This window comes from Carassius carassius, chromosome 12 (assembly GCF_963082965.1).
Source record: "Carassius carassius chromosome 12, fCarCar2.1, whole genome shotgun sequence".
NCBI classification, from domain to species: Eukaryota; Metazoa; Chordata; class Actinopteri; order Cypriniformes; family Cyprinidae; genus Carassius; species Carassius carassius.
Window position 1 is genome coordinate 14015865 of NC_081766.1, and position 20686 is coordinate 14036550.

General features: G+C 38.1%; 2 protein-coding genes across 2 annotated transcripts in view; one reads left to right on the top strand and one right to left on the bottom strand.

Moving 5' to 3' along the window:
* LOC132155411 (myomesin-1-like) overlaps positions 1–15722 on the bottom strand; it is a 30609-nt gene extending 14887 nt beyond the window's left edge. Inside the window, 16 exon segments of the mRNA XM_059564264.1 lie at positions 422–478; positions 557–652; positions 820–987; positions 1836–2069; positions 2207–2280; positions 10624–10834; positions 10954–11013; positions 11016–11068; positions 11261–11296; positions 11894–11982; positions 12208–12300; positions 12398–12555; positions 12737–12760; positions 12762–12906; positions 13439–13561; positions 15589–15722. Coding sequence (XP_059420247.1) covers positions 422–478; positions 557–652; positions 820–987; positions 1836–2069; positions 2207–2280; positions 10624–10834; positions 10954–11013; positions 11016–11068; positions 11261–11296; positions 11894–11982; positions 12208–12300; positions 12398–12555; positions 12737–12760; positions 12762–12906; positions 13439–13561; positions 15589–15722 — 1755 coding nt within the window.
* Positions 15723–19018: 3296 nt separating this feature from the next.
* myl12.2 (myosin, light chain 12, genome duplicate 2) lies at positions 19019–20669 on the top strand. Its single transcript, XM_059563587.1, has 3 exons — positions 19019–19251; positions 19856–20017; positions 20176–20669. Exons 1-3 carry the CDS (start codon positions 19068–19070, stop codon positions 20346–20348), a joined length of 519 nt encoding a protein of 172 aa, XP_059419570.1. The 5' UTR covers positions 19019–19067; the 3' UTR covers positions 20349–20669.
* Positions 20670–20686: the final 17 nt, after the last annotated feature.

The following is a 20686-nucleotide window of genomic DNA, read 5'->3' on the forward strand; positions in this document are numbered from 1 at the left end:
GTAAAGCAATCCCAGTAAATACTTAAATGAAAATGCAATTCTCCACTTCACTGGGAAATTTAAATTCTTGAGCTCAGTGTTTAAAAGGGCAAATACAGTAGTCACAACAACTGAAAGGAACCAAAAATAAATTGTATCGCACTCGTACATCCGTTACTCTTACTCCTTAATCAGTAGCTCATTTTTTAGACTCAGCAATCTGGGTGTTAGTGGCTTTGAGTCATCCAAACCCAGTAAGACTTTTTGGATGAAGTTAAAAGTGTGGGTCAGCTCTTTGGGGTAGTTGAGATGTAATGCATATATCAAACCAAACATCAAAAGAAAAGCATCAGCCAACCTGGAAATGTCCCTTAGAACAATGTCACCTTCCAGCACAATAGCAATCCCAGCAGGGTCAAACTGAACTCGAGTCTCCATTCACCATGCTGACAAGAGCTACAGCTGAATCTGCAATGTCTGGCTCATCCACCTCTTCAGTCTGAAAAGCATTAGAGAACTTCATAAGCATAATCAGATAAATAACATTAAAATTCAAATGAGATGTATAAAAACCTACATTCCACATCTTGAAAAACACAGAGTCATCTTTGCGCAAGTAGACAGGGAGGGCTCGAAGTGCAGCTGTACGTCTGTTGTTAATATCGTAGTGATCCTGAAAAAAGACAGAACTGTCTTAGTGATGCAAGAGAAAAGAATAAAATAGAAATAAAAGTACAGAAAAAGTTCAAAGCCAGGTTTAAACAATTACCAGATAGCAGTAAAAAACTTGTGCACATTAACCAATTAACTTGTACTATAAATGTAATTAACAAAATTCACCGTAAGATCATAGGCACTACAGATGCTTCTCAGTGCTTCTGCTGCCTTGCCTGTACGGGCAGCCTTCTGCCTGTAAACAGCAATCAGTCGAGGAGTATGGTTGTCCAGCTCTGCATAGAACTTGTTTTTCAAGCTGATATTAGTAATTCTGTGGAATTCTGCAGCAATCTGAAAGCAAGCATTCAAACGAATAACATAACGAAATGTTAAATAAGAAAACAAAAGTAACAGACACACATAAACACACAAAAAATGGAATCTAACAGATAGCAACTGAGAAAATTACCTGAGATTCCAAACGAAGTGCAGGCCACTTTTCCAAAAAGTCCTTCACTGGTTGTGATGGGTTATCTACAATGATCTGTTTGCGACGCAGAGCAAATGTACTTTGCATGAGTCTCTCTATCAGCCCAAGACTTCTTTCTGTCTTAGACACTTCCTCAACTATTTGCAATCTTTGTTGTTCCAAGCTTTCAGCACTCTCTCCTTTTGGAAAATTTGGTAGGTAGTTTACCTCAGCTCGACGAGCTCTTTTGATGTTGGAGTGGGGAGACTCCCTCTCTGGATTATTTTGGCCTCTCTTCCCCGAGGTTAACAGCCACCTCTTCACAGCCAGATCTGCTGAGTTTTGTGCGAAAGTTGCCCATTTTAAACTTTAAACTTGTCTTCCAGCCATACCATCCACATTGACTTCCTGGTTCTGTGAGGCAGGGGTGCTTCGAAATAAGAGCCTCAGCTTCTTTAGCTACTTCTTTGTCGCTGGGGTAAGCCTTAAAGCTGTGCATTGCCTTGGCCATATTTTCTAGAATGTCGTGTTTTTGGCCTTTAGTTAATTTTAAGAACTTTCCACTGTTTTGATAGGCCATATTTCCACCATTGAGGCTGTGCTCGACATCATAAGAAAATTGAGGAACTGGGAAGACATCAGGCCAACTCTGCAAGCGTCCTGGGGCATAAGGGAGTATTTCTGTGTGTGAAGTTGCAGCTGACCCAGCATCAGTCTCAGATCTGTGTACTTTCAATACAGCCTTCTCTGGCAGTTCTGAAATGTCTGTTAGAAAGCAGAGTTGCCCCCCAAAGTCTGGGTCTTCATATTGGAGGTTGAAATCAAAATCAAGACGAGGTCTGAATTTCTCTTTAATCACTGTAATCAACTCTTCTACTGTACTTGAGCGTGTAGAAAGGGTCATCTTGTGGGCGATGTCAGGAGCAATGTAAACTCTCAGTAAAAGTTTCTGGGATTCTGCCATCTAGGAGACAAAAACAACAAGGTACAAGACAAGTTAAAAATATAGTTTCGAACAAGATGGACTGGACATGGATTTCCAAATAATGTAGAAATCTTACCTTATTGTAAAGGTAGAAATCGCTTTGGCATCAACAGCACTTTGCCCTCTATGCTGTAGGCAGAAAGGGGGGATGTGTCACTCAAATCTGTTATTGTTTTAACAGATATATCACCTAAACACAGATTAAAGGCTCTTAGGTGTTCAATATAATGGGACTTGTGCTCCCTGCATAGGAAGGCCACATGATCGTTCACAAGGAGGATTGACTCAGTTTTACAAAACTGAGGTAACCCTGCTTCAAAACCAGCAGGAAAATATTCCCCAGTAGAAATATTTGTCCCATCAATGGTGATTTGAGATGCACAGTATATAGTGTTACTATCAGTCTTCTGTTTAATATACTGTATTGCCACTTCAGGTAGTGAAGTGACAAAGTGACAGGAGTGACTCTGAGTGGCGCCGATACAGGATGGCTGCCTCCGTGACGTGCGCTGCAGTTGTTTTTGTGTTTTTGTTAGTTTGTCCTGTCTTTAGTTATATTCCTGCAATCAGTTTCACCAGGGACGAATTGCTGGATATTCGGCAACACACATCTCCCGATATTTCACCGGTTTTCGACTATTCTGATGTTTTGCTGGACATTCTTGTCGGCGGAGCGGCTGCCCTGATCACACGCTTCAAGAGGACGCGCAGGCGGGGAAAGCGAGCGGGAGCGCTCGTGAGACTCAGAAAACGCGGATTTCGAACGCCGTTGCCTAGCATCCATCTGGCAAATCTCCGCTCTCTACCCAACAAAACGGACGAACTGCTTCTGCTCTCTCGGACAAATAAAGATTTCTCCCACTCTGCTGCTCTGTGTTTCACGGAAACTTGGCTGAATGACACCATACCGGACAGCGCGCTCCATCTGCCGGACTTTCAGCTGTTTAGAGCGGATCGCGACGCAGAATCAACGGGGAAATCGCGCGGCGGCGGGACATGCTTTTACATCAATGAACGGTGGTGTACAGATGTAACTGTGTTAAAGAAGACGTGCTGCTCAAATCTCGAAACGCTCTTCATTAACTGCAAGCCGTTCTATTCGCCGCGGGAGTTTCATTCGTTCATTCTGGTTAGTGTTTACATCCCTCCTCAAGCGCACGTGAGCTCAGCTTTACAGAAACTCGCTGAGCAGATCACAGAGACAGAACAACAACACCCAGACTGTTTTAATCATTCTTGGGGACTTTAATAAAGCCAATCTCTCCCGTGAACTGCCAAAATACAGATAGCATGTTACTTGTCCCACAAGAGACAGTAATATATTGGATCACTGTTACACAACAATAAAGGATGCATTTCACTCTGTTCCACGAGCAGCTTTGGGACATTCTGATCACCTTCTGGTTCATCTTATACCGACCTACAGGCAGAAACTAAAATCAGCTAAACCTGTATTAAGGACTGTAAAAAGATGGACTAATGAAGCAGAGCAGGATTTACAATCTTGTTTTGACCTCACTGATTGGAGTGTTTTTGAAGCTGCTGCCACCGATCTGGACGAACTCACAGAGACCGTAACATCATATATCAGTTTCTGTGAGGATATGTGTATTCCTACCAAGACTCAACTAAATTACAACAATGACAAACCGTGGTTCACTGCAAAACTCAGACAGCTCCGTCAGGCCAAAGAAGATGCTTACGTGAAGGGGGACAATGTCTTGTATAAACAGGCTAAATACACACTGGAAAAGGAGATCAAAGTGGCAAAGAGGAATTATTCTGAAAAAATAAGGACTCAGTTCACTTCGAACGACTCCGCATCAGTGTGGAAAAGCCTAAAGAAGATCACCAATTACAAGACACCACCCCCCAGCACTGTGGAAAATCAACGACTGGCAGACGATCTGAACGAGTTTTACTGCAGGTTTGAAAGAACACCCATCACCTGCCCTGAACACCTCTCCACACAACCGTTCACACCAATAACAACTCCTGCAACCAACCCTGAATGCCTCTCCAAACAAAGGTTCACACCATTCACAGCTCCTGCAACCAACCCTGAATGCCTCTCCACACAACCGTTCACACCATTCACAACTCCTGCAACCCATCCTGATCACCTCTCCAATCAACCGCTCTCACCATTCACAACTCCTGCAACCAACCCTGAATGCCTCTCCAAACAACTGTTCACACCACTCACAACTCCTGCAACCCACCCTGAACACCTCTCCAATCAAGCGCTCTCACCATTCACACCTCCTGCATCCCCCCTCTCCCCCACACCTGCAATACAGATCAGCGAGGATGCGGTGCGCCAGGTCTTCAGGAAGCAGAAAAGGAAAAAAGCACCAGGCCCAGATTGTGTTACACCAGCCTGTCTGAAATCCTGTGCTGACCAGCTGGCCCCCATCTTCACAAAGATCTTCAACAGATCGCTGGAGCTGTGCGAAGTCCCTTCATGCTTCAAACGCTCCACCATCATCCCCATCCCAAAGAAATCTAAAATTACAGGACTAAATGACTACAGGCCTGTGGCTCTAACGTCTGTAGTCATGAAGTCATTTGAAAAACTGGTGCTGGCCCACCTGAAGGACATCACTGGACCCTTGCTGGATCCTCTTCAGTTTGCCTACAGAGCAAACAGGTCTGTGGACGATGCAGTAAACATCGGACTGCATTATGTTCTGCAACACCTAGACAGACCGGGGACCTATGTGAGGATCCTGTTTGTGGACTTCAGCTCTGCCTTCAACACGATCATCCCAAACCTCCTCCTGCCCAAACTAACTCAGCTCTCCGTGCCCACCTCCGTCTGTCAGTGGATCAACAGCTTCCTGACAGACAGGCAGCAGCTAGTGAGGCTGGGAAAATACACATCCAGCACCCGTACAATCAGCACCGGAGCTCCCCAGGGCTGTGTTCTCTCCCCACTGCTCTTCTCCCTGTACACTAATGACTGCACATCTAAGGACCCCTCTGTCAAGCTCCTGAAGTTTGCAGATGACACCACACTCATCGGCCTCATTCAGGACGGTGACGAGTCTGCTTACAGACAGGAGGTTAAAGAGCTGGCTGTCTGGTGCAGTCTCAACAACCTGGAGCTTAACACGCTCAAAACAGTGGAGATGATCGTGGACTTCAGGAGAAACCCCCTGCACTCCCCCCACTCACCATCATGAACAGCACTGTGACTGCAGTGGAGTCATTCAGGTTCCTGGGCACCACTATCTCTCAGGACCTGAAGTGGGACATTCACATTGACTCCATTGTGAAAAAGGCCCAGCAGAGGTTGTACTTCCTTCGCCAGCTGAGGAAGTTTAACCTGCCACAGGATCTGCTGAAACAGTTCTACTCCACCATCATCGAATCCATCCTCTGCACTTCAGTAACTGTCTGGTTCAGCTCAGCTTCTAAATCGGACCTCAGAAGACTACAGAGGGTAGTCCGGACTGCTGAGCGAATTATCGGTACAACCCTCCCATCTATTCAAGAACTGTACTTATCCAGAGTGAGCAAAAGGGCTGTTAAAATCACTCTGGACCCCTCACATCCAGCACACTCCCTCTTTGAACTGTTGCCATCTGGTCGACGCTACAGAGCACCAGAACGACCAGACACAGGAACAGTTTCTTCCCTCAGGCAATCCATCTTATGAACAGCTGATAATAACTGTGGGACACACTACACTATTTATATTTATATACACTACACTTTTTATCCAACACACATACTTAGCTTACACGTAAATCTTTTGCACATAATATACATGTACATACATGGAACACACTATACTACTTATATTTATATTTATATACACATACACTTATTTATCCAAACACACATACTTAGCGTACAGTTACAATTTTTCCACATAATATACATGTACATACATAAATGCTCTTTTTAATATACCTGCCATACATTGTCAATTTGTATATTGTCAATCCTTACCCACCTATTTGTATTTTTTTGTATTTTTTATTCCTTATTGTGTTTTTTGTTCTGTCGCTGTTATGTTGCACTGCGGAGCTCTGTCACGAAAACAAATTCCTCGTATGTGTGAACATACCTGGCAATAAAGCTCATTCTGATTCTGATTCTGATTCTAGTGTTGAAACTAAAACAGATGTCACAGCTGATGCCTGCAAATGTGGTTTGAAGAACGCTGGCGCACTTAGATGGTAAGCCATCATATGCTGGTGTCTGCTTGCCAGTGTCTTCAGCAAATTTTTAAAGTTCTGTGTATCGTGCACAACCCGTTTGAAGAAGCGGTGTTTGCCTTCAAAACGCATGGTCCATAAATGTACAAGGGGTCCAAAACATCTGATCAGCTCTGGATAATGTTCGACGTAGTGATGCTTTGGCCTAAGCTTAAAATCTGGAAATACTTCAAGAAAAATTTGCCTGTGGTCCCTAATTTTACTCTGTAAATATTGAATCATCTCTTCAGTAAATGTTGGAGACAGCACTAACTCCACAATGTCTTTCAATCTCCCTCTGGTACAACACTGCCAACCATGAATGGAAGTAGCCGAAGTAATGCAGCATTTTCATGACCATTACCACCTATTGTCATTTTTGTGGTATAAGTTTTGGAAATTGGCTTGGGTCTATCAACCTTATCTGTATGCTGATATGGAAATGATTCAATTTTATTGTTCAAATAATCAAGTGTGAAGTGTTTCAGACGAATCATTTTTTGAATGCATAAAGCCAACTCTACTGGCACAATACCTTCAAGGAGGTCATGGAGAATATCAGGAGGGAAACCAGTGATTGGATGAAAATACTGCAGCTTTTGTTTTAAGACACAGTCCCCTTTCACACCACAATTACTTTCCCCATTTCTACTGGAGACATTCTGGACATGCAGATCATGAGTTACCTTAGTTCTCAGACTGAATTCACCCTCAGCAACTTCATGCGATTGAAACTGGTCTTGAGTTGCCAGACAGTATCTGCACACATACTCTGAACGGAATGACTGTACAAAGCCTGCCAATCCGTGAGCTGCAAGATTATCTGATGCAACAAAAAGAACCGTGCCTTTAACAGATTGACCAAGAGACTCAATGAACACACCATCTTGTTCTAATGTACATATGTCTTGCAATAAAGGGCCAAGCACACTCTCATAGCCACAGTTCTGGACATCAGGAACTTTACACAGCAAAGCTAGCTGTATCACATGCAAAGCTGATCGGTATTTGCTAGGTAGATCAGCAAGTACCCAGTACACCGAACAGAGTTTGTGTATTTTCCTCGAAGTACCTAATGGATTTGCAACTTCTATCTCATCGATGTAAATCAGCAGTGGCAATTTAAACTCCTCTGATGCTGATAACAGCTCATTTTCTTGAAAATACGAACCATCTCGATGATTTGTGTATTGACCGGATTGTGAAGGATGTGATTCTTTAATTCTGTCAAGTACATCAGTATGTTTAAACAACAACTGAATCATAGGCAGTATTGGGACATAAACAGCTGTGCGCCCAGGTGCTACAACATACTGAAACGGCATAACCATTGGGTAATTTCTCTCAATAAAGGTTTTTCGTCGCTTATTTGAGGACAATTCTGCTCCTTTAGTAGTTGCACTGACAAAAACATTACTGTTTATAACAACACTAACAATTTCATCAAGAGCAGCTTCACTCACAGTATAGCAATGTCTCTGTAATACGTCATTAACTGCTTCTCTCAGCAGCGGCCTTTACAAAGAAAACAGCTGACACAAATGTTCTACTATTTCCTGTGCAGCTATGTCTGACACATGAAGTATAGCCTGCATCTTCAAAAACAGAGAGGCTAAATTGCGTTGTAGTTGCGCTTTTAATTGGCTTGTGTCACACTGTATATCAACAATATCCAAAATGTCTGCATTCTCAGACTGAGTAGGATCCTCAAATGGAGGCTCCGCAGCTGCAGAACAGCCATCATCTTCAGCAACTACATCTTCAAAAAGGTCCAAGCAAGCTGAACTAACATCTACTCCATGGGCCCTGGTTTTGTGTGAATTAAATGAGGAGTAAACATTTGTCGTATACCTACAGTTTTTATATGGACATGTTACCATTTCATGACTTCTCAAATGCCCTCTTAAATGACCAAAGAGATTTTTTTCTGAAAAAGGTTGCTTGAACCCACATAAAGGACATGTGTACACCACCTGGATTTCTTGACATGCGTGCCTCTTATCCTTCTCATTGTGAAATCGTGATACATGAATTTTTAGTGCATTGAATGAAACAAATGTGCAAATGCAGGAGTCATAGAGACACGGTAAAGGGCTAACCTTTGAAAAATGGCTATGTTGCAAACCATAATGGCCAAGTAACTGTGCTCGGGTAAGTGAGGAGGAATCACATAACCTGCATTTCCAATCCATCATGAAAAATCATGACCATGACAATGACAAGACATGAGCAAACCCTGAGCTATGCCAACCTCTAAAATCAGTTATCAGTTTTAAAATGCTGCATACTTTTAGTCTTTACATATGTATTTTCACCCCCAAATTCCAAATTGTAATTTTACTCACATATATGCTCTGGTCTCACAAGTTTTAACCTGTAGAGAAAATAAAAACACAAATTAATAGTGAGGCAGAGACATGTCAAAGTCATTTAACAATTTCAGAATTTATAACATTTGGCTTCCATTGCAGCTAATTTAATTTTAAGCATTGGATAAAAAACAAGTAATATTGAATGAAAGTGGTTTTAATCTATTTTTTTTCTGTTTCAATTTAGGTTCTGTAACCGAAAAGCTTCAATACAAGCAACTGCGATAACCAGCAGTACCACAAATTAATATCCGTGCAATGCGATTGCGAGCATACATCAACTATGTCCCTAAATGGTTAAAATTTAGATCAATCACTCCACAAATAACATCAGGCCTAAAGTGTGCCTGATCATTTTAGGTCGTCTATTAGCTAAACGCAACAATAGTTTCAGTTTGATGACTATATTGTCACATTCTGATGCAGATTACTAGAATAACTTTTTAAAAAGTTTTAAGAAGTACTTACCAGATTATAGCCGCTAAACAAACCGCAGCAAACACAGAAACGATGACGATGATGAACGATACTGATTCCACAGAACCACTTTGAGGCAACGACTCCTGCATGACATAGCGGGCTTCCAAGTTCAAATCCGAGCGCTCAATTTAAAATGGGAATTATTTTTACTCCGTTATTTTTTACAGTCATTTGAGTAAAACATTAAATAAACGGACATGGAATGATATGTTGACTCTTTGTTGCGTTTTGTATAGTTTTACCTGGTATGGTATGTTATGTTTTTAAAAACATGCAAATAAAGTGCACCGAGTAGACTCTTCCTTTTCGTTGGCAGATTGGAACGCGATAAAGCCTCATTACTGCCACCAAGAGGCAAAAATGAGGCTTTGGTAATTCGTTTTACTTCGTTGTTATTTTTACAGGCATGAAATAAACGGACATATCATGATGGTCATGTTGACTAGTATGTTTTGGAGAGTTTTACCTACTATGTTTTAAAAATAGCAAATAAAGTGCACTGAGTACACTACAATTTAGATTCATGCATTTCCATTAATAGTAAAATTCCATCAAATTGAATTAAATAACCCATACATATTTTAATTGAATAACTGAACAATCCATCCCTAAGCAATTATTCAATTACAATATGTAAGGATCATTAAATTCAATTTGATACAATTTTACTATTGATATTTGTATATCTATTAAAAAGGCTTTAAAATGTTTTTGAGTGTAGAGACTCTTCTTTGTTGAATTGGCAGATTGGAACGCAATAAAGCTCATTACCGCCACAAAGAGGCAAAAATAAGGCTATGGTAATAATATGACGTCATGTTTTACTTATTTTATTTAAGTTCCTGGAAGTTAAAACGCCCAAATCGTTGAACAAACTTAAAAGTTTTAAGTTGAATGAACTTTTTCACAGTTTTAAGTATAGTTTACTTATTTTTTATAAGTAGGTTATACTGTTCGGGAATACAGTGCACTGGGTAAAGATTCAATAGTCAAGGTTCAATTCAAGGTAAAAATCAATTTGCTGATTTGTTGCTAATATTCTGATTGTTGCTAAAGAAACATTTCTTAATATTATGAAATGTTGAAAATGGTTGTTCTCAAATTTTCTATACTTTTGAAACCAAGAAACTTATTTTTTGTAGGATTCTTTGATTTATAAAGTACAAAACAGCACTTATTAGAAATATAAATGTTTTTAATCATATTTAAGTCACTTTTGATCAATTTAATGCATCCCTGCTGAATACATTTATTAAAAAAAATTTAAGTTACCAACCCCAAACCTTTGAACGATGTTATAACTTGTTCTTCATACTGACTGCCTTTAGTGCCATCAACCAAAGTAGAAGGAGCATTCCCAGAGAGAAGCCCAATACATGTGGTAACTCTTAGATACAGTGCACACAGCTTGTGCAAGGACAATAAGACATTGCCTTTCAACTTAAGACTACTCGGCACAAGTGTCCATGCAGGACTCACCTCTGACAAACACATAGGCAGAGTGAGTGTCAAAGCCTGACTTGGTGTTGACACGCAGAGTGTAAAGACCCTTATCCTCTTTGTTCAGATGCACAAGTGTCAAAGTGGCTCGCTCACCACTCCAGTGCACCCACTTAGAATGAGACAAGACAACACCTGATAAAGAAAATGCATTATTATAGACTGTAAACTGCATTTTAATTAATAGCTCCTGCATATAAAGAGCACAGAGGAGGACAATTGTTAGGAGATGGTGATTTATGCTTCAGTTAATTCGCAAGTAACTTTATAAAATGCACAATAACTTCATGGTGCACTTAGCATTCATACTTACAGTACTGTACAGCCCAAACTCATGGTCTCTCCCTCACGTCCAAAAGAAACGTCAAACAATTGTCAATGATGGTGGTGTTGAAGGTCACACCATATTCAGGGCTGTAACCATCTTAGCAGAATATGAATAGAAACCGCAAGGTCAAATCATTTCTATTATACACATTCAGACGAAACTGTTCTAATTACCTTCACAAATTATTGGTAAGACCAAAACATAACAGTTGTACTCATATAAACACTTGCTGTATATGAGTACAGATGTGAGCATAAAAGAGAATTCTATATGGTACAGGAAACTTACGGGGCCTTCCAGTCACCTCTTCTCCTTCTTTGAATCCTTTAGGATGAAAATGCAAATAAAGGTTTGAGTGCTTTCGAAGTGAAAAATGTTTAAAGAAACTGCATAACTGCATGGTGCACTGCAAACACAACCAGTTGCTTCTATTTAAAGATTACAGCTGACCTTGGTGTACATGATTGATACACCAAACTATTTTAAATAATAAAGACCCAGTTAAGATATTTCAGAGCATTCCCCTGTGCAAAGGCAGTGGAAAGACGCTCTAGAATAACACAGGACAAACTGAGGTGCTGCAAGGGCCTAAAAATAAGTTGTGTAATGAGAATAATGTAATGAGAATAATGTAGACAAAACAACGACAGAGTACAACTTACAGGCATGCTACAGATAACCCCTTAATTATGTCCTTCATTAACTAAAAATAGACATAATTTCTAAAATAACTCGGGTTAATAAAATACAATATTGTTTGATCATGCATGTTAAAAACTGCGGCAGATCGAGTCTTTCTGATTTGCATCTTATTTTATGAAGGCAAGATTTGAGCCATCAGTGCACAACAGCTTGACTCTGAGAGCATGTAAAACATTATTGAAAAATAACTGAAGATTTGAAATCCATTTTAATACTCACTATTAATAATGATGGGGGCAAACGCAGAGCTTTCTCCCTTCACATTAAGTGCAGAGATTCGGTACTCGGCAGTATCGCTAAAATTACAACTGCAACCCACAAGAATAATTTTCATATAACTTCAGTATAATATAGTTATATAATATATCAATTTAACAGAATAAAAAAATAACAGTCATGCCTTTAATGTTTTTTTTTTCCATGCTTCTGATATTACTTATAAATTAAATCATCCCACGCATTTAGTGCAATATAATAAGGAATCACAAATAAATGTTCACAAACATCATTAAATGAACAAAAACTTTCTTTACTTCTTGATTTCCAGAGAATGCATGTTGAATTGGCTCTCTGTAAAGTATTTCTCAGGGTGAGCCTTAGCATTGATTAAAACATTGTTTTTGTACCTGAAAAGCACAGTTAGATGAAGATAAACAGAATAGAGTTCAATTAGGTTTAACGATTATATCTGTCCAGTACTGCTGGAACTGAAATGTTTCTGACCAGGTCATGCTGGGTTTGGGCCATCCAGCAACAGTGCAGCGCAGCGTCACACTTTTCCCCTCCAACACGGTCTGGCCACGTGGCTTCACGGTGAACTCTGGGGGGTGAGTCAAACTGTCTGGATTCATCTTCTTTTGGAATTCCTCTTTATCATGCACCTTGTGTAAAAAAATATTACATAAATTAGGACACAAAGACAAAATAGTCATATAAAAACTGACACTGTTGGAATAGTTCTATCAGGAAAAAATAGTGTTACAATAAGCCTCAAGCTATAGTTTTGACAGTTAAAGGCACAATGTTTTATATAAGCATCTTGTTCAACATTTTAGATCAAACCTTCCTGCTCAGAGCCAGGCGTTCAAGCAGACTCTCTCAAACTGGTATTCTTCGCGGTTCTCATCTTGAAGCCGGTCTCCCTGGAGAACACGTTCCTCATGACGACATACCCCACACCCTCCTCCTTCACCTTCTCCTGAGTCTCCATCAGATCCTGGGTAGCCAAAGGACTAATCGAGAAGATTAAGTTAATGAGCAGCCTGACCCAATATTGACTGATACTGTTTGACATATGAGATCCATGTTTGTCTAGACGTACAGTTTTTAATTAGTCAGCAAAGGGACCTGTGATCAACTCCTGCCTTAACTTGAAAAAGGTCCAACGAGTTTCATAAACATGAAGGATAGACGATGACAGAATTTTCAGTCAGAGTTAATATAGTTAATTGAGATAAAAACCTAAAAAAAATAGATTAAATTCATTACATTAACTTAAATCAAATTAAAATATATTTAACTAGTTGCCAAGGCAACATTTCTCATCTTCCTTTAATTGATGTACTAAAATGAATAAAACTAAAATAAAAATGAATAAAAAATTATTTAAACATATTTAAAAAGGCATGTTTTCTTCCATGTGCCAAAACTAATTTATTACATTTTTAATCAACAGAACATTCACAAACAGACATTACACATCAACTGGAATTATAAAATGTAAACTCCATTGTTACAGATTTCCTGAGTAAACTATCCAATCACCTGCTTCTGAAGACTGGCACAACGTATCCAATGATTTCGTCTTCTTTGTCCACAGCCAGATACGATTGCTTTTCTTTTTTAGAGAAAGCGTTTAGTTTCTTCTCTTTCTTTGAAATCTTGTGCCTAAACAACAGTGAACACCATCAACACCAATAAACAAACAGTTGGATTATATGGCAAGATGCAGCAAAGATTTTGCATATGACTGAAAATACTTGTTTTCCATTATTCCATCAAAAAAAAAATTTCATGTCAATTATTTTTTTTTCAAAAAAGTGATACTACATTAGGCCTATTATTATTTTATTTTTTTTATGCAAATTTTGAGCAAGAAAGATCATGACCAGCTGGAAACAAACATTACTTGAAATGCCATGTCGGCCAGAGATAAACCATTTAGTATGCATGTGATCCTGACACTCACTCACAACTGCCACCGACATTATGAGCTTTTTGGACTGATTTATAGATAAAACATAGAGCTCTGTCTGCTATTTGAGAGGATGATCCTTTTATCTCTTAGACTGTTACAAAATATTTTGGGATTACAGCAGCTTCCAATTCATCTGTGGACTGTTCCATAAGTAATACAACAATACAAAGTGCATATTTTGCTAATTGTTTCCTTGAACAACTATAGGCAAACAATGTCAGGAACATATTGTACAACAAATTATATTAACCATATTAGGGTTTGGTTTGCCGCATTCAAAGAGTACATGTGGCAATTTCTGCACAAATAACAACAATCAGAAAATACTAATAAATCGTCATAACTGGTAAATAATATGACAATATCAGATTTCTGAGAGTAACAATACTGTTCTGCCTTAAATGGATACCTCAACAAAAATTAAAATTGTTTAATCAATTAGGATTATGTCAATACATGCCTGTATGACTTTCAAAAGTGTCTTCTTTTATGCTTCACAATATAAAGAAAATCATACAGACCTGTAACGAAACTAGGGTGAGTAAATGATGGCAGAATTTTCATTTCTGAATGAACTTGTACAGTTTATGTATAGTTACAGTGCAGCTCAACTACTGTGATTTCAAGTTTCAGTGACCATACATATAATCTCTTAAACCATTAATAACTTTGCCTCACTCCCACAGAAGCTCAAGTTCTTCCAGCCACAGGTTCATGGCATCATGCAGTCCTCAAAAGCACATATGTTCATCTATAACAATGGATTCTGACCTAAACATTTATAAACATATATGTACCAATGCATATGCGCATCAAGAAAGCACAAAGCCACCGCAAACTCAGTTGGCTTATTTCTTTTTTCCATGGATGCTTTCCATAAGGATAAAAAAAGAGGTAAATCACAACATTACAAACCAATTATAGTGAACAAAGGGAGAATCAGTCAGACAGCTACATTTGCCCAACCAATGAAGTGAGTGTGAGGCAGTGCATCTGTTTGTACAGTCAGATACAGATATATACAATATACAAATATATAAGAGGTTTGAGTGAGTGGGTGTTCGCTGCTGAGCACTTTAGAAGCAATATTCATTCCCATGGCAACAGTAACTTCTCTGATTGGTGAAGTGATGCTGAATTTAAGTTATTCAACAGGAATTTGGATATTAAACACCTTAAAAACTAAACTTAAATGACAGTGACTTAAGGCTTCTACAAAAGCACATATCATGGTTTAAAAGGTTTGTACGTGATCGTTAAAAAAATTCTCTATAACGAAAATGACATTTTTGAAACTGCAGCACACAACAGCGTCTGCATACAGCACCAATGCTTATTTACACAAAAATATCCAAATAACAAAGATTAAAATACAAATCTTTGCATTCGCCACAAAAGAAAAAATTGCGACCGCTAAGCTCTGACGTAATTTTTGGTCATCACAAACTGAAACTGATAACAGATAATGAAAGTAAATGCATTAGCGTTCATTAGTGTACTTTGTTGATCTGTTTTAAAGCAAACAAACATCATAAGGTTATAATGAAAGGGTTATGGTAGGTACTTCATATGATGCACACATTTTCAAGTAAGCAGCATGGAATGTGTTATAAAAGCACTGGTATATAAAAAGCAGCACTTGTGAGTGGGTTGCTCTACAGGGGCCATTCTTTAGGGCTGCATGAGCACAGGGACAAGGTCCCCTATGTCCTCTTACCCATGGCTGCTCACATAAGCAGAATAAGACTGGCGGCTAACAGATGACAGGGAGCCTTGGTGATAGGTGCTCCCATAGTTCATCTCGAGGTCCCGCTGCTGCTGTTCCTTTTGTAGTTTTAAGGATTCTGACATCCTGAAGTGTCAGTCTCAAGTACACAATGAATGTTAATTCAAATGCACATGACTCCAAACACTTACAATTTTAATCATGAATGTACACCGGGAGAAAAAAAACATTGATGAGGGGTGCTGAGATACTGGGGTACATTGATGTCCCTTTCTGGTCCCCCAGTCAAAAGCGATATGCCCAAATGCATACTTTTTATACACTTTTGTGTTCTTTTTAAGAGTGTAAATTCCAGTTTCAGGTATTTTTTCAGGAATACTGTATGGGCCAACACACATATCCAAGACAGTTGTCTATATATCTTTGTTTACTGTTCCAAAATGGTAATAGACACATTCTTGTTCAAGTGAAAATGACATAAATGACTTAATATCACAACAACAAAAATTAAATAGGCAACATGGTCCTACAAAACTGTTCCTAGCAGCAATTCAAAGTATAATATCAGACACCATACAATTATATAAGCAACTAGTTTTGTCTGTTATGATGGTAACTAATTCATACATTTAAACAAAGCTGTTACAGACAATTTGATGAGTAACACCTTATTTTCGGGGCTAGCCTCGATTAGAAATACAAGGTAACTTACCAAGTTAAAGTTGCTTTTGTAAAAAGAAGAAAGTGACAGTGAAAGTGACATTCAGCCAAGTATGGTACCCATACTCAGAATTTGTGCTCCGCATTTAACCCATCCAAAGTGCACACACACAAAGCAGTGAGCACACACTGTGAACACACACCCAGAGCAGTGGGCAGCCATTTATGCTGCGGCGCCCAGGGAGCAGTTGGGGGGTTCAGTGCCTTGCTCAAGGGCACTTAAGTCATAGAATTGAAGGTGGAGAGAGAACTGTACATGCACTCCCACCACCTACAATTCCTGCCGGCCCGAGACTCAAACTCACAACCTTTTGATTGCCAGTCCGACTCTTTAACCATTAGGCCACGACTTCCCAAGAAGGGACAAACTCCAAAAAATGAAAATCCAGGCACAGCGGCGGGTATGGGGCAGCCGACAGGACGGGACTTCACTGAAGAAAAATAATGCTGCCACTCTGCAGACTGCAGCGTCCAGCCACGACCTTGTATGGCCACTAGATCTGTTAAATATAGATCAAGACTAAGGGGCAGGCAGTTTCGACTTGAATTTTGGCAACGCGCGTAATTCAAGTTCTCACAATTAGACAACAAAGGCAACACAACAATCTTTTATTAAATGAATATCACAAGACTACTGTTATAGGCCTCGAGCAGAACGTAATCAACTCTAGAAGAACAGAAGTGTTTGAGTGTGATATTGTTTTTTTTTTTTTTTTTTTTTACATTCCATTAAAACAATATGTTAATTTTGCGTTTTTACCACAGTTGGAAATTTATCTCATAAATACTGTCATTTTTCCAGCAAAGAAAAATTCCAAAAGAACAATATATATATATATATATATATATATATATATATATATATATATACAGTACAGACCAAAAGTTTGGAAACATTACTATTTTTAATGTTTTTGAAAGAAGTTTCTTCTGCTCATCAAGCCTGCATTTATTTGATCAAAAATACAGAAAAAATGTAATATTGTGATATATTATTACAATTTAAAATAATTGTTTTTAAATTTATTATACTTTAAATTATCATTTATTTCTGTGATGCAAAGCTGAATTTTTAGGATCATTATCACATGATCCTTTAGAAATCATTCTAATATGATGATTCATTATCAAAGTTGGAAACAGTTCTGTTGCTTAATATTTTTTCAGAACATGTGATACTTTTTTAGAATACTTTGATGAATAAAAAGTAAAAAAAAAAAAAAAAAAAAAGCTATGTTTTTAAAATATAAATATTTTGTAATAACAATATACACTACTGGTCAGTAATTTGGGGTCAGTAATTTTTTTTCTTTTTAAAAAAAATAAAATCAATACTTTTATTCAGCAAGGATGTGTTAAATTGATAAAAAGTGATAGTAAAGAAAATATATTATTAGAATATATATTATTTGAATTTTTTTTATTTTGAATAAACGCAGTTCTTTTTAACCTTTTATTTATCAAATATATTAGACAGCAGAACTGTTTCCAACACTCATAATAAATCAGAATATTAGAATGATTTCTAAATGATCATGTGATAGACTGGATGTTACATGTGACACTGAAGGCTGGAGTAATGATGCTGAAAATTCAGCTTTGCATCACAGGAATATATATATTTTTTTAAGTATATTCAAATAGAAAACTATTATTTTAAGTTGTAATAATATTTCACAATATTACTGTTTTTTCTGTATTTTTGATCAAATAAATGCAGGCTTGATGAGCAGAAGAAACTTGTTGTTCTCTTGTTGACCTGACTGCTTCTATTGTTCTCATTTGTAAGTCGCTTTGGATAAAAGCGTCTGCTAAATGATTAAATGTAAATGTAATAAGCCATTTTAATTACATTGATAATTTTTATTTAGCTTAATTAATTTAATCAAAGTAGAATTAAATTGACCTTAGCTACTATATAGAAACCAAAATACAATAAACACACCCATTACCTTACTGTAACAATTGACTCGTTTTAGCAATTAGCAGTCACTGGCATTCTTCCTGTTTGATCATTTAAACCTACCCCTACAGGATAAGTCATGGGCTATTCCAGTCGATGATGTAATGACCTGTCGACGGGACTTTCCCATTGCACTTATCTACAGGGGGGTCCTGTGGGGCTTTAATAACAAGTGTTGTAGCCGTTGTTTAGGTCTTTGTTGCCTTTTTATTTACCGGAATAGGTATGTACACTTTTACTAAATTTACAGCATTTTATCTGACGTTATAGTTTTATATTTGTATTAGACATGACACAGACTACAAACAAGCCAGCTCCGTTGCTAGCTAAGTTAACGTTATTTATAATTGTTAAGCTGTTTTCTGTCAACACAACAAGCTTTATTGTTGACCATTAACTTGGTGCTCTTACAAAAACAGTATGTTTGAATGTGTACGAAGGAAATGAAATTGTGTATCAAAATAAACACAACGTCGGTTTTATAGAATTGTTGACATAGTTAGCTAGCGTTGTTGGGCTGCTCAGCTAATATTAACGCAGCTAGCCTAACAAACTCATAACCTCAGTCATATATACACAGTGGTCTGTTTGTCTTAAAAGTATGTTGTACAAAATTTAGCAAAACTTCATTGTGGTTGTGTACTACGTGAAAACTTCATGTGGTTTTCTTCATTCTTTTTAATCGCTCGTGTAACGTTATTCGTATCTTTGCTGAAAGTTTTTCACTAATGTGCAAGCCTAACAAGCAATGTGTCATTATTGTTTTAGTTAGGACAGAATTGCCAAAATGTCTAGCAAAAGGGCTAAGGGGAAAACCACCAAAAAGCGCCCCCAGCGGGCCACGTCCAACGTGTTTGCGATGTTCGACCAGTCCCAGATCCAAGAGTTCAAGGAGGCCTTTAACATGATCGATCAGAACCGTGATGGCTTCATTGATAAGGAAGATCTGCATGATATGTTGGCCTCATTAGGTAAGGACAATATAGAACTGGCAAAGCAGAAAGGTTTTCTATTCTGTCCTTGGCCCGTTTTCTGAGAAAAAAGAACATCACTTTTTTTCTCATAAATACTTTTAAAAATATTAACTTAAACTAAACTCTAAATAAAAGTCAGTTATTTTTTAAATAATATTTACAGATTTTTTTAATAGAAGAAATACATATAGTGGAAAGGTTGAGAAGTCTTAATCAGATATAAGCTTTTTTATCTTTAGAAAATCTGTATATTGTAATTTAGATAGTTTTATGGCATTCCTTTCTTTTTCATCTGTATGAGTTTCTTCTGCTGAACACAAAAGCTTATCCTTTGAACGGTTGATAAACACAAAAGAATAGGCTTTGAACGGTTGCTGGTCCCCTTTGATGGTCCCCTTTGACTTCTGTGGTACTGTTTTCTATGGAAGTCAATGGCTACTGTTAACTGTTTGATTACCAACTTTGTGCTCAACAGAATAAATAAACTCGTACAGGTTTGGTGATGATGAATGAATAGTTATTTTTGGGTGAACTGTCTCTTTAAAAGCTACATTTAATAGGATAAGAACTTCTTTTGACTGAAAGGTTATTTCATTGGCAGGTAAGAACCCCACAGATGAATACCTGGAGGCAATGATGAATGAAGCCCCTGGTCCCATTAACTTCACCATGTTCCTCACAATGTTTGGAGAGAAACTTAATGGCACAGATCCTGAAGATGTTATCAAAAATGCATTTGCTTGTTTTGATGAGGAGGGGACGGGTAAGCATGATCAAACCACTGAAATAAAACAGCAATTAAGACTGGTGATCTGTAAAATTAGTCTTAATGACCAAAATAAGAGTAATGTATGCTGCATTTGATAAACATTTGTTAAGTTATTGTCAATGTTGATAACCAGTTTGCCTTATTTGTACTAGGTTTTATTCAGGAGGACTACCTGAGGGAGCTCCTGACCACTATGGGAGACAGGTTCACAGATGAAGAAGTAGACGAGCTGTTCAGAGAGGCCCCCATTGACAAGAAAGGGAACTTCAACTACGTAGAATTCACTCGCATCCTGAAACATGGTGCTAAGGATAAGGATGATTAGGACAAGGCCCAGCACTACTGAAACTAATGAAAACTACACTGTAACACTACAACATATTTATCTTTCTTCTTTTCCCCACATTCTTGGGATCGTGCAAAGGGATACATTAATCAGCAAGGCAAAGTCATTTGACTGTACTCTTAAACAGTCCATGTAGGCTTGTACATAACTATGAAATATATAGACATGTAATCTGTGGTAAACCTCAAAGTGAATGAATGCTGTTCTGGTATGTAAATGTTGGGAAATAAATTCTGGAATTATTCAGTGAAGCCTGGAGTTGCTGAATGTTTACACTTGTTAATAAACTATTTGAAATAAGTTAAGTCATCAAATTT

Excerpts from the sequence above, each read along its gene's own strand:
- myl12.2 (XM_059563587.1), top strand. The coding sequence starts at position 19,068 with ATGTCTAGCAAAAGGGCTAAGGGGAAAACCACCAAAAAGCGCCCCCAG. Across the intron at positions 19,252-19,855 it reads TGATATGTTGGCCTCATTAG|GTAAGAACCCCACAGATGAA; the intron begins GTAAGGACAATA and ends TTTCATTGGCAG. Across the intron at positions 20,018-20,175 it reads TTTTGATGAGGAGGGGACGG|GTTTTATTCAGGAGGACTAC; the intron begins GTAAGCATGATC and ends TATTTGTACTAG.